The 14559-nt window shown below is 43.2% G+C and overlaps 1 protein-coding gene across 1 annotated transcript in view; it reads left to right on the top strand.

The window, feature by feature from the left end:
- Nucleotides 1-13984, top strand: part of SASH1 (SAM and SH3 domain containing 1) — a 160003-nt gene extending 146019 nt beyond the window's left edge. Inside the window, exons 17-20 of the mRNA XM_006915337.3 lie at nt 2376-2489; nt 6919-8030; nt 9300-9431; nt 10563-13984. Of these exons, the coding sequence (XP_006915399.1) occupies nt 2376-2489; nt 6919-8030; nt 9300-9431; nt 10563-10826 (1622 nt within the window). The 3' untranslated portion in view covers nt 10827-13984. The remainder of the gene's footprint in view (nt 1-2375; nt 2490-6918; nt 8031-9299; nt 9432-10562) is intronic.
- Nucleotides 13985-14559: the final 575 nt, after the last annotated feature.

Here is a 14559-nt window from a genome sequence, read left to right as displayed (position 1 = left end):
AACCTTTTGATGTTTGGATATCTCATCCGTGTCTTGGCCTGTTTGTCCTCTGTGTGTGTCATGCATGCGTGTTTGCATGCATGTGTGTGTAAGTGTGTATGTCGAGATGTCTACTAGCCAATGTCTCAGCTACCTTGAGACAGAGAGCTTTAGCCCAAGGAAAGTGCTTCCAAGGCCAAGTTCAGGCCATGCCCCAATGGGGTTTCAGCCCCCAAACCCGGTCCTCTGCTCTTGTCTGACTGTGAGAATGTTCATGGTTCTATCTCCCTTTCTTTCCTGCCCTTTGTATCTTGACATTAAGCCAGTAAGTGTGAGGAGAGGACGTGGCTTCGAATCGGCAGCGTGTCTGAGAGGGACCCCACTTCTTTGTTCTCCCTGGTAAAAGAGGGCAAATTACTTGGGAAACACTGCTTTTAGTTTTAGGGAATTTTGTTAAACTTGGTAGTTGGGTTTCCGCTAAGTAGCTGCTGATTGAATCCTTTAGGAAGAAAGTGTCGACAGCCCTTTCACATACACCGTGTGATTTTATAAACTGGTTTTCGGGCAGTGCGAGAGACCCCTTCCCTCCCCAGAATGACTTCAGGTACTGTGCCATGTCTGATTGAGGCTGGTATCCCCAAAGATGCAGACACGGTCTGCGTTTTCATACAGCGGCAGGGGACAAGTTTTCTCTTTTATTCCCACTGGTCAGCACTTTGGAGTCTGTTTTAGCTGAAGCAGAACACTAAACTGTCTCGCCAAGGACAAACTACAGCAGTTCCTCTTCCTGGCTTGTAACTGATAGCTCAAAGCCTTCATTTTACAAGTATCATTTTCCCAAATAACATGCTAGGCTAGGACAAAGGCCACTCCAAATCCACAGATTCTTCCACACAATGAGGACATCACTCTAGAATGTTCCGCGTGTTGTGTGGGGGAGGGGTGGGCTTCGCTCTTGTGCTTCCGATTTTTATTGATCATGTTAAAAATAACATTTATTAACTTGGGGTTCTAATTTAAGGCATACTCTGCCACGATTTCTGCCATGATTGGCTTTATAGCGTGCTTTCCTGGTGAGAAACACAGGAAGTGGTGGCTGGACAGGAGGAACATTTGTGGAATAGCAGCCCTCTGCCTTCCCACAATGTTTTTTTTTTTAATGACCTGAGAAAAGGCATCAGATTTCTGGTGTATTGATTCCTTTCTTCTTTGTGTATGTGGTAGAGGGAGAGCAACTGATAAAAAAAAAGGAAAATAAAGCCATTCATCATGCAACTGGTTATTTTATGCAGGAAATGTTTTCTTGGTTTCTGTTTTATGTGACCAAGCACTTAACTCTGCATCATCATACAAAGATGTTCCTTATGTAACCTGGATTCCACATCAGGCCATATGGGCCCTTTTTACGCAGCAGGCACAGTGACCCTGGTGGATGATGAAGGTCCACGCGACGCAGTCCAGGCAGACTTTCCCTCGGCAGAAACATCTGCTGCTTCTCTTTAGAAGGGTTCCTAAGAGTATTCGTTACTCAGCGTCCCAGGTAGAAGGCTTCCAGAGCTCTTCCTGCCTGATCTTTGTGAACCGGAAATAAAAATGCTGACCCGAGGCAAAGTGAAAAGGCAGAAAGGAAAGAGAGGCCTCTGACACAGTCCAGACCACAAGAACAGAAGACTTTACCCCTGGTGTCTCATCGCTCTAGGGGTTTCTGTCCCCGTCTGCCAGCCTGATTTCATTGAGATCATGCAAGGGCCAGCACCTGTCACCAAGGCCAAAGAACGCTTGTAAATTGTCATATAGTTTGGTATTTCATTTGACACTTTTATATGAGCTTCCATATTTAGGAAGCTGGTAACAAAAAATAACTTGAAACACAGATCTTATAGATCTCTAAAAAGCATATGCCCTTATACCTCCTTCTGAAAGGGGCATCCTCACTCTTTGCTGCTACTCCGTGGGACTGTCCCTCAGAAGGGACTATGATTGCTCCTCCCCCACTGTTGACACAATGCTCCCTGATTGGTTTGAGGCCAGAGTCATCCCCTGCGTAACTTAAAAGGCATGAAAATGCTCCCACTAGGTAGTCTCCACATTTATCTTCAGGCAGTACTTTACTTGAAAAAAAAATATTCTGATCTCACTTGTGCATTTTGATCTCATTTATTCCAAAAGTCCAAGGCTTAATAAAACGTATGCTGATAACCGAGGATAAAATTTATTCTGATCTCACTTGTGCATTTTGATCTCATTTACTTCAAAATAACTAGTTCTATTCCAAAAGTCCAAGGCTTAATAAAATGTATGCTGATAACCGAGGATAAAATCGGAATTTAGTTGACTTCGAAACCTCTGCTTTTCATTCCCCTTGTGATTCCATGCCGTGTGTTCACCTTCTCTAGGTAACAGCGACCAGTCGGGGTCCCAGGAGAAGCTGCTTGCCGACAGCCAGGGCCTGAGTGGCTGCTCTCCACGGGACTCAGGATGCTATGAAAGCAGTGAGAACCTGGAAAACGGTAATGTCCGCACAGATAATCGCGAATGCTTCTTAATAGGCAAGCAAGCCACTTGGGTCATTTCTTGACATCTGTGCTTTGGCTAATGACTGTCTTTCTTCCTCAGCCTGAGCTACTGCTTTTGGGAATACTGGCAATAGGGAGAGGAGTTTTTCCAGGTTTGCTGGTGCTTAATTAAGATCCTTAGGAAGAATGAACATCCCTCAAGAACCTAGGCGATGGATGCTTTTGAGAAATGAGTGCAGTGGTCTTCTTATTCTTTCATTCCACCTAGTGCATGCATGGAGCGTCCAAGACTAAATTTGTGAGTCAGAGAAAAGGAACCCTCCATTTTCCATCATCCTGAGACTCTTAGAGTCTTAGCACCAAGTGCAGATCCTGCAGAGTCATGGGGTTTAGAGGGAGAAGACCTGGGGTTTGAACCCCGACTAGAACATTTATGAGCCAAAGACTTCGGTCAAATTACTTTAAGTCTCTGAGCCCCCTTACTGCTGAAATAGACAGATGAGTTTTTCTTTTATAGATCATTGTAAGAATTAAGATAATAATATAGTACTAATACCCAGCATTTATTAAACACTGACTATGAATTGGGCAGTGGGCTAATTTTTTATGTAAGCAATTGCTAATTATCAGTTTCTGCAGTTCATATTTTATAGATGAAGACTTTAAAGCTCAGAGGGATTAAATAATCACTAAAGCTTTGTTCTTTTCATTTACATCATGTTTTTCATGCTTGGTACCTAATAGGCTCTCAGTCAATGGTAGACAATATTTTAGACCTTATTTTCCAATGCCATAAGCATTTTCAAGTCCAAACTCTAACTACTTAGTGTCATCATACATCAGCCAGTGGTCTCTGGGCTGTCTTGAGCTTTAAGCCAAAAGGGATAAAAAACGATGGATTGATTAAAATCGGTAGACCAATTTTAAAACAAGGAAAAAGGCAGCACATGGCATGAAGACTTCTGTGTGTGTTTGTTTGCTTGCTATTTTGAGGAACAAGAATATCTCAGAGCTGCCATTCCTGGGTCTCTCATTTCCATATGAGGATTTCGAGGACCCCCCTCTGAGAACAGGAGGATTCCTCTAGCACCATCATCTGTCACCTCGGTTTTCCTTCTTACATAGATAGTAAGCTTGAGCGGGGGCAGCCCTCGGCTCTGGGACGCAGCCAGTGGAGCTTGTCAGCTTGGGGGTCACAGTTGCAGAGTGACTCCTTCGTCAGTTCCAGAGTGACGAAAAGAGAGATTCTGGCAGTGGTATATCAAAGATTCTAGTATGAAAATATCTCATTGATATTAAATCCAAGCGAAAAGACTGACTTTATTCAAGCAATCGTTGCTTCATTTTTGTGGAAGCTAGATCTCTGAATCAAGGGTATGTGATTAAATCTTAAAATATTATACTTTGTTTTTAAAAATCTCAAAACCTCAGACCAGTTAGACAGAGCACGACTCCTCGGATCTAATCTGGTGCGTCTTGCCTTCCCCCGCAGCGAGCATGTCTGCAGGCTCAGAGTGACGGTCCCCACACTCACATTGTGCCCTCCCCGACTCCAACCCATGGTCTAGTTCTTGGAAGTTACTAGAAAATATGTGTTTTTGCCCTTAGTTGGAGCATTGAGTCCCATACCCGCTGCAAATGATGGGCTCAATTTAAATCAGTAGTTTACTTATCTTTTGTAAGTACATGCACATAGAAGACATTCAGTAAATAGATTTCGGGACAGCAGGATCAACCAAAACTTTCATTTTGCAAATCAGTATAAAAGCATGCAGCAAAGGTATGAAATTACCGGAAGTCCATCATTTAAACAAACTAAAAACACTTTACAGCAAGATGTTTTCAAAATAGAACTGACTTTTTTTTTTTTTTTTTTCATCTTTTTTGGCTTCGTCCACTTAATAGTTAAGGACAATGGTACCTCCTCCACCTTTGTTTATTCAAATATTAAACCAGGCTGCACGATTCTATTCTCATTCTCACTAGCAAAGTATTTTCATTGAATGGAGAAATAAAGGCAAATTGTATGTAAAGTAGCCAGTGTTGCTTACGCAGTTCGTAACTTCTGGTTTGGGAGCCCATGCTACCTCAAGCCCCAGTTTTTAACTGCCATCTGAGGGGCCTCTGTGGTGTGAGGCGTGAGGGCCTCGAGGGGACGAGGTTGGCCTCGAGCCACTCTGACACTTTAGCTTTGATCTGTTTTAAAAATGAAGCTTCATTAGCAAAGATAACTCCTACTTTGAAAACGACTGATTCAAAAGTACCATTTTCTTAAAAGAGAATGGTTCTATTTCTGTGAGGAACTCAGTGTTCATCTTTCTGATCTCTCCAGCGTTCTAGTTTCTAGTCAGCCTCTAATATCTGTTCCTCCCAACTGCTGCGTGAAGTGAATAAATTCCGTCTAAAATACTTGCGACCATAAAACCTGAATGGTATGTCTCCTATGTCCTTTTCTTTACGCAATGAAAACCAACATTTGAGTGTCGGGAACTGTTAGGTCTGTAAGGAAAACAGTCTCCCAGGTAGCTCATCCATCAGGGTCACAAAGCAACAGTATCTTAAGTGCCTTGTTGTGGCCAGAGCGGTTACTGGGGGAGAGGGTGGTGAGAGAGTCTCACGTCTTGTTGGCCACTTCCCTGACCTTACAGTCGATATGAAATTCCAGAAAGCTTACTTGCCTCAGATGGAAGAGGAGTCATAAGCAGAATGGGCTCGGGTGAACTCAGTGCTACCGTACGTGGCTGTCTGTTTCCTCTTGTGCCCCCAAAACTCCCATTGTAGTAAGATTAGGAGGGAAGGGTTCCCCTAGATTACTGTTAAACACGTGAAGATCATCATGAAAAATGCCCAGGGTCGATAGCTGCCATTGGAACCCCATCGAGTAGCCCATGTGTTCAAATGTTTGTTGAACACCTACTAAAGCAAAGCTTTTTAAACTGCAGGTTGCAGTTCATTAGGCTTCGGTTCTTACCCATCCTTGGGTGCCTAGAGTTGTGCTCTACATGATATATTTAATATTATCCATTTGAAATCAGAGGAAGCTTGGTAGAAAGCTGTGAAATCATGAAGGAATCTGTTCTTTTTTCTCTGCTGATAATGGCCAAACCACTCGTAATGACAGTGCCTCAGGCCTTTTCTCTAGTTCCTTTCTCTCTATATGCATAGAAATTTTTTCCAGAGAACTTTTCATTTACCCCAAAGGGTCCATTTTCTTAGAGTTGGCATTATCCATACCCCTTTTTCTCCCAATCAAATCAGTCCACCACCCGATTTCTCTTTGCTGCTTATTTTGCAAGGACAGGATTGCTTTATGGGGAGATGTCAGAATTTTAAATTAAACCATTGAATTACACATGTTCACTGAACAGTGGACTAGGAAGAAAACCTTTAGTTATAAGAGAGTGGATTTTCAGAGATTTCTTTGCACCTTCCAGACCTGATGTGAGTTTAATATTTTTACCTTTTTCTATTGGCCTAAAGTACCAGGATCTCTTAGCTTATATGTTTATCATCTGGGTGTTCCCTTCAGCCCAGCATCAAAGCATACACTAAACGTGGTATTAACCAAAACTGTAACAACAGGTAGAGAGAGAGGAATTGATGAAAACTGAGCATTTAGCACCGTGCCTGACCCTCAGCTAGTAAATTCTCAGTAAAGCTTATCAAGCAGTAATAGCGGTTAATATCAATTAACAATTGTCAAATAAGTAGATTATGTCTGGTTGATAGTTTAAGGCTTAGTCTGACAGTTTATTTTAATCAGGGCTTTTGTTTCACTGATAATTAGAACCATGTCAGTATTTTATAGATTGTCTCAGGTGAAATACTCACTTAAGCTTATACACCTCTTTGTTCCAAGGTTGACTGACTATTTTCTAGGATTTATTTGTTTTCCACACTCGAACAGAAGAGTAATCGGGGAGGGCTTGGAGGAAGGTGTAATTTGAACGGTCAGTGGTCACCAGCGAACCCTTGGGGGCACCGTTTATGGAACCTGCCCCGGAATTCAGTCCACCTCCCCTTTCCAACCGTGACATTAGAAAAGTGTACTCACTAAACAGAAAACCTGTTAGCGTCGTTTCTAGTGGGGTGTGGATGTGACTGCAGCTAGAAACAGACATTAGGCCTAGATTTATTTTTTTGCCTGACACAGCGTTTTTCCTTACCACATAACTCAGTTACTCAATTTCGGTCTCTATGAGTTCTTTAATAAGACTAAGAAATCTTTCTAAAAGTAAAAACGGAACCATAATAACCCTATATCACCCAAAGTCATGAATGGCGATTTTCTGTTCTTCGTGTATGTAATCCAGCAATGGGATCTAGGTGTTGGAGATTTCAATTACGTTAGTAAACCTTTATACATCAGTTTGATTAATGCGCCTCTTAAGATGTGATTGTAGAATATTTCCTTGTCTCACAGGCAAGACTCGGAAAACTGGCCTTCTCTCTGCCAAGTCATCGACCGAGTCCAGCTTGAAGTCTTTCACCAGGAACCAGCTGGGCAACTACCCAACCTTGCCTCTGCCGAAGCCGGTGGACGCGCTGAAGCAGGGGGACGGGAGCAGGCTGGGCGCTGGTCTCGCCCCTCACACTTCCAAGCGCTGTGACCAGCCATGTGCGACCGGCTTGAATAAAAACCGGAGAAGCCTCCCCGTTTCCATCTGTCGGAGCTGTGAGACCCTGGAGGGCCCCCAGCCTGTGGAAACTTGGCCCCGATCCCATTCCCTGGACGACCTCCAAGGAGAGCCTGACGCCGAAAAAGATGTGCCTAGTGCGGTGACAGAACCCTCCCCTCAGATTGCACCAGAAGTGCCACAAAAGACAGCCCCCGCCATCACAAAGGTCCACAGCCCCAAACAAGATTCCGCCATTGACAATGCATTGCTACTGACCCAAAGTAAGAGATTTTCTGATCCTCAGAAAACGACTACTAAGAAACTGGGCGGCTCGATAGCAGCCTCTTCACGTGGCACGTCACCTCCTCCGTGTTTGCCCAAAAACTATGATGCTCAGCCTCCTGGAGTTAGACACAGTTTAACAAGGACTCCTCTTGAGGGTCACAGAAAAGGACTCGAGTTTGAAGGAGCACATCATGCCCCGGGCACCAAAGAAGGTGAGCAGAGGGGCCCCGAGGCCAGAGCGCAATCCAGACATCCTGCCCAGCCGCCACCTGTCCCTGCAAAGAAGAGCAGAGAGCGCCTGGCCAACGGCCTCCACGCTGGCCCTCCGGGTCCCGATGCCCCCTGCCTGCCACTGAAGAAGGGTGGCCCCAGCGGCCCCAGCGACTGTCACTCACCTCAGGCTTCTAGGCCTCCCTCGCGGCAGGAGCCTGGCAGCCCACCAAGCACGCGGCCACCGCCCTGGCTGTCAGAGCTGCCGGAGAACACGAGCCTCCAGGAGCACGGCGTGAAGCTGGGCCCGGCCTTGAGCAGGAAGATCTCCTGCACTCGGGGAGTCGACCTGGAAATGCTCACTGAAGACAAGTTACGAGCCGAAGGCATCGATCTCACAGAGGAACCGTATTCTGATAAGGTATCAAAGGCCTTGGCCTCACTTCACAGGCCTCTGCTTTTATGAGTCAGGGATCCAGGTGAGAGGAACACCAGCTGCCTCGGAGGCCAGCTTGGAGGCGGGGACCTTTGTGACAAGTGAGAGCACAGGGTGGCCCACAGCAGGGGCCTCTGCCCCTTGGTGCTGGGCAGTTGCATGAATGGGGGCACAGTGTCCGGATTAAATGCCAGTACAGCCTTGGAGTTTTCTTTTATTTTCTTTTGCCTGTTTGTTTTTAATTTTTGGCTGTGATACATTGCAGGGAGAACTGTCAATCAGTACTAGAACTGATTCTCAAAAGGCATGGTTTAGCAGACAGGACAGGCCTGAGTTCCAGTGTCCATGTCTTAATACGTATGTTTTTAGACATTAACAAGTCATTTCCTTTTCCTATTTGTAAAATGGAATTAATAATAACCTCTATAACTACCCTTACAGGTATTATTAGGAACAAATAAAATAAATGTAAACATACTTTGAAAACTGTAGAACCCTATTCAGATATAATAATTGTACAATTATCTGTAGGGTAACGGGCGAGGGCGAGGGGATTATATGAAAATCCCATTGTATTCAAAACAATGATATCCATAAAGAAAACTTATTTCTCATTTAAAAAAATAAGAGTAGATCTATCAATACTACCATGACTTTGCAGACAAATAAATGAGAACAGATGTAGCCCTACGCTGCTCATGGAAATGAAAGCTCTGTTATAATGCAATCCAAGGTGTCGCCTTACAAAATTCTGTGACCATGAACGCCTTCCAACAAGAGCCTTCACTTCATCCTCCTCCTCCTCCTCCTTAATATCTAGTGAAAAAACCCCTTTGAATGGAAAGGCATGAGCATCCTACTCTACAGTAGATGCTGGCTTAGTGACGCGGGTGGTACGACTTTTGGTCGATGAGGCACAAGCAGTAAGCTGCCGGCTACCGTGGAGCGGACGGTCGCCCTCCTCCCCTGCGATTCAGGAGACCGTCTGCAGTAACATTTTACAAAATGATCAAGTAGAGTTAAGTGAGGGTGTTGGCCCGAAAAATACAAGGTGGTTGTGTTCCGCTTTAATTATGTTTCAAAACATTTTCCTAGAGCTCAATCTCTCCCTAAAAAATAAAGACGTAGAAGTATTCCTTCTAAAACCCCCTGACTATGGAGAAATTTGTATTCACTTCAGATGTAAACTCTCGGTGATACTTTCCAGTAGCTAAACGCCTTTTCCTACCTGACGTTTGCTGTTCTCCCTCGCAGCACGGCCGCTGTGGGATTCCTGAGGCCCTGGTACAGAGGTACGCAGAGGACTTGGGTCAGCCCGAGAGGGACGTCGCCACCAACATGGACCAGATCCGCGTGAAGCTGCTCCGGAAGCAGCACCGCATGGCGGTGAGCAGCCGGCGCTTCGGGTGTCCCCTCGTCCCGCCTTTTGAGTCCGTTTAGTCACAGAGTTGAATGATGAGCGTGCTGACAACTGCTGAGTGGCCCGGGGTTCGCCGTAGCTGTCGAAAGGAGACACTTTGGGGGAAAGCCATATATAGTCAGCCTGCCGACTTTTAAAAATACAGTTTGGGAAAGAAAAAATAAATAAAAATTGTCCATAACCCCAGTACTGTGAAAAAGTTAAGTCAGTCTAGCCACTTCTCTGCACAGATACGGTAGTAAATGTCCAGATTTGAAACCTGATTGTTTTCCACGATCAGCATGAATCTACTTCTGTTATTGAAAATTCTTTTGTGTTAATATTTCACAGTGCTCTACTAGGTGGATGTGTGCTAGTTTAGCTAATCCATATCGATGAAACATTTAGACTTTGCAATTTTTTATTTTAAACAACATTCTAAAGAATATTCTTAACAAATCTTCGTAGATGTCCAAGGTCAATTTCTGAGGACACATTCCTTTTAAGTGGGTTTGCTTCATCAAGACTGCACAAAATCTCACGGATTTGCACATTTGGTGGTAAATTGCCTTCCCAGAAGTCAAGTGTAGATGTCCATTTCCCTGCCATAGCTAACACTTGATATTATTGTAGTTTACATTCTTTATAATGGTATCGATAAATGTTTACTCTTCTGGTTGTTAATATGGACTCAAAACCTAGCAAAAAACCTACTTTGTAAACACTCTACCCACTGAGTGTCTTACTTTTCACACTATCTATCGCACAGTGTTGCTTCTTCCGTCACCTTAAGGTTCTCTCCTTGAAGAACACGTCACCGTGAGACAAAATAACCGGAAATGTAAATGCTTTCAGTTTGGAGACGTGGACACATACCTGGGGTTAGATCTAATTCCAAGTACCTTCTAGAACCTCAGACCGTTCCTTGAGAATTTGTCTCACCTTGAAGAAGACGAGAAAGAATTCTTCATGCTCCTCTTGGTCTTCGACATGTCATAGCATCATCACTCTCTGATAGTCCAGCAGCGTAGTACATTAGCAGTGTTCAGGGACATGAGAAGTTGCCCCTTCGAGTGGCACGAGCAGTCTTTATAAAATGCCTTTCTTTGTTTACCCAGATCCCGAGTGGTGGACTCACAGAAATCTGCAGGAAGCCCTTCTCTCCCGGGTGTGTTTCGTCCGTGTCGGATTGGCTGATTTCCATCGGTCTCCCCATGTACACCAACACCCTCACCGAGGCGGGGTTCAGCACACTGGGCCAAGTGCCTTCTCTGTCCCACACTTGCCTTCAGGAGGCCGGCATCACAGAGGAGAGACACATAAGCAAGCTCGTGTCTGCAGCCAGACTCTTCAAACTGCCGCCAGGCCCCGAGGCCATGTAGCTGGGCCTTTCACGGACCTCCCTGGACCAGAGCCACCCTCTTTCACTGTGCTTATGATGCTGATTCAATTCCCCCCTCACTGGACGTGCAGACCAGATCCAGAAGAAAGGCCCAGTGTGTGGCCACATGGGACCGATGACCCTCTCTTCTCCAGAAGAGTCTCCTTGAGAAAAGTGGTGCGGTTCTCTTTGACCCCCAAAGAAAAAACAAGCACTTATTTTTATTTTCAGAACACGACAGAGCCAAGATGCCGACCTGCCACAGGTGCTGTGCCTCCAGGCTGTCTTGGTGCTCTGGGAGAGGGCTGGGGGCGGGGGTTGGGCAGCCTTTCTCTTTCTGATAGTGCCCTTGCCCTTCTGTCTGTCGCCCTGCAGGATCCCCGAGGGCCAGACAGGCTTAGCTAGGCCAAAGCAACAGACTTGGGAGTGATTGTAACACCATTGACCTTGCTCATTGGTTCAAAAGTAAGAAAATCTGGCTGCACTAGAAAAAAAAGTCCTATTCTCCTTTAGATAAACAAGAGACATTTTAATAATTGCTTCCTAGCAATCAGCTTTTATTTGCCTTAATATTAGCTTTTAAGCAGTTATCTAACTAGTGTTCACCTCCCTGTAACCGTAGTTCCAAATCTTCAGCTTAGACTGCCATCTGACACGTCTGAGATGTTTTCAGCAAAAATGGGCTTTTCGAATCGTCTCATTCCAACATGGCTTATTTTGTAGGGGTGTTTATCAGCACAAATTTCATGTTGGCTTTCAGTTTTTAAACTAACTACAAATCCAGAAAAAAAGCTCTCTGAAATTCACAAAGACATCCTGTTGTGTATATGTGAGTGTGCGTGGGGGCGGGTGGTAGGGGTGTGTGTGCTTATAGTAACTATCTTTCATTTTAATCAGTTTCGTATTGATTGTTACCTGTGGGTCATCGTGCTACAGTTTTAACTTGGACCCTTGACCATGTCCATTCCAAAATTCAATCATCAGCTAACAGGTCACCTTCTCAAAGAGTCATTGTGAGGCTGAATTTTTCAGAAAGATGTTTTTAAAAAGGGAAATGGTTAATAAGCTGTTTTAAAAGTGGGTTTTTTTTGTTGGGTTTTTGTTTTTTTTTTTTTTCAGTTTTACAATTAAGATATTGTTTTCCTTTTCTTATTTAGATAATTCTTTTAATTCAAATAAAGGTTCATTTTGGAGCCAGGCAAACCACATTAGCCATGTATTAAGTATTTGCATATTTACCATTGTTTTCCAATTGATTTCAGCATATTCTGTCCTCTTTTAGTCTTGTGTCTGATTTTCTAGCAAACAGAAATTTAGACAACTAAACTATTATGGCTTCCGTTGCTTACAGAATGATTTTCCTTTACTAAAGTTCTCATCATGAGGGCTATTTTAAGCATTGAATGTGATCATTTACAACAGAAAAACTTTGAACACAAAGCCTTGATCAAAAGTTCTGAAATATTTCATCTATTCACTAAAACAAATGATTTCCCTCAGGGAAAAAAATAAGTATTTTATTAATTATAAAGCCATCTTTAGCATTTGCTTTATATACTTAGATCCATGTTTCTGAGGAAAAGGACATTCTCAGGTGATGTATTTTTTCATGCTTTGGTATGCATTTAAAAAAATAATATACATTCAATAATACTCACCTTCTATAAGATGCCATGTAAAGAAGTGGAATTCTAGAATAAAACGCTGTAGCTGCCAAACTTCTCTTGAACTCTTGAAAACAGCCCGTTTTCGTCATCTCTGGCTGTGACATTCCTGTGCATAGCTCGTTTGGAAAGTTGAGGCTGCAGGGTTCTTCCAAACACCACATCACCACCGAAACATATTTCAAGGGCCGTGGGGGAGGCGGGCGCTGTCCATCAGGCTCCTCATCCTGCTCTGAGAGACCCTGCTCGTAGTTAAAGCTGAGCAAAACGACCACACAGAAGTCATGTAAGAGATAACAAAGGGGAAGGCGAACTCTCGCGTGAATTTCCAGGTTTTCATTTTCAGTGCAACATTTTCATCTAAGTGAAAGTGGCGCCAGAAAAGGAAGTTTTCTGAGCTTGAGCTTTGGAGAATGGCAAACCACATTTCTGTCACTCTTCTTTGGAAATCATTGCCTTTGCACAGAAAAAAAACTAATTCAGGGACCATGAGTGATTTGGGGTGGGAAGAGCTTCCTAATCTGAGGGGTCTGAGGTGGTTTTTTACTTTATTGTGCTTTTTTGTTTTTAAACAAACAAATTTGTATCATTCGTATTTGTTTGGTCTTCTTTAGCTTTAAACTTTTAATTTGATCCTAGAAAAGCCTCCGTGTTTGTGTGTGGCATTCGACTGTGGTGGTTCGGGGCCGCCTGTGGATGTTGGAAGTGGGTGATAGGCGTCAGCAATATCCCGTTTTAATCGGTTGCACTTGGTACAGAAGGTTGAGAGATGGTGAAAATTGTTGTCTTCGGAAAGCACAAAAGAAACCTGGAAAGGCAGTTCAGCTCAGGTAGCTACACGTCCGTTGTGTAAATTTTTACTTTGAAGCTGTCTAGATGGAAGTGCAGCCAGCCCCAGCCACTATTTACATTCCCAGATAACCAAGTAGCAGATAGATTTTCATGGCCTTGCCTTAGTCAGAGGCCCTGTTCTCTGTCCTGAACCCACATGTGGGTGAAATTGGAAATTACTAGTCTATTGGAAGTCAGTTCTGACATAGCAAAGTTTGCTTTCCTAACTGCAGCAAGAGAACTCAATTCGCCAAGTCAGTGCTGCATGTGTGTACTGTATTATTTTCAGAAAAAAATAAATATAGTAGTCTGCGTCCAAGTTATCTTGATTTTAAATTGATAGAGAAAACAAACTGTCAAGCAAGTTATATAACAACTAACAACATTGCACTTTCTGTATATGAAATCAATATTTAAATAACTTATTTTTCTCCATTGCTGATCTTAAACATTGTAAGTAGCTGTAATATACCAGTACCAATCTGTTCTTGCAATTGCTTCAGCCCAAGAAAGCTGTGTATTGTTTTAAAAATTGTAAAAATTATTGTGATGATTCATTTAGCAAAGAGAAAGGACAGAGGGTTTTCCTATGTATCAAAACTTGTCTATAATTATGTCATCTATGTACCTAGAAAAAAAAAGTAAATAAATTTCTTCAATTGAATACGCCTCTTTTGTTGTTCCTTAGGTATTTCAAATACGAATGGAATAGAAATAAAAGGGAATTTATGTGGTTCAAGAATAAAATACATTCTAAAAACAGTAGTAGCTATATACAGTTACTTCGGTCACATCACCCCTCACTGACATGCACCGATTCTCTTTGCCAATTTATTATATATTTTTTTTCAAATATTGCGTAATCGAGTCACATAGTCACAGCATCTTAAACCAGAAAGAGATATGTGGAAGTCATTGCTAATGTAAGCTCATCGTTTTCAAATGAACTCTGAGACCACGTAGGTGGTTGACTTGCCCGATATCATACAGTTAACAGAACCCAAGTTTTCCATTGACAGAAAAAAAATCTAGGTTGGGACATTCTAGAAGTTAATCAACTTGACAAAAATACTTTTTCAGCATCGATGCGCCATGACTGATATAAAAACATGTTTTATAGGTAGGAGGATGTGTGTTTGTAATAGAACATTTTGAGTAGGTGATGCCTTGCAGTCGAAGCAAAACAAAAACATTCCCCTCCCCCTTCCCCCAGCCACCTCTTAAGTATGATAACCAGTG

Source organism: Pteropus alecto, unplaced genomic scaffold (assembly GCF_000325575.1).
Source record: "Pteropus alecto unplaced genomic scaffold, ASM32557v1 scaffold185, whole genome shotgun sequence".
In the NCBI taxonomy this organism is placed as follows: Eukaryota; Metazoa; Chordata; class Mammalia; order Chiroptera; family Pteropodidae; genus Pteropus; species Pteropus alecto.
Note: the sequence above shows the minus strand (reverse complement) of the source record. Positions and strands in the feature narration are given on the sequence as shown.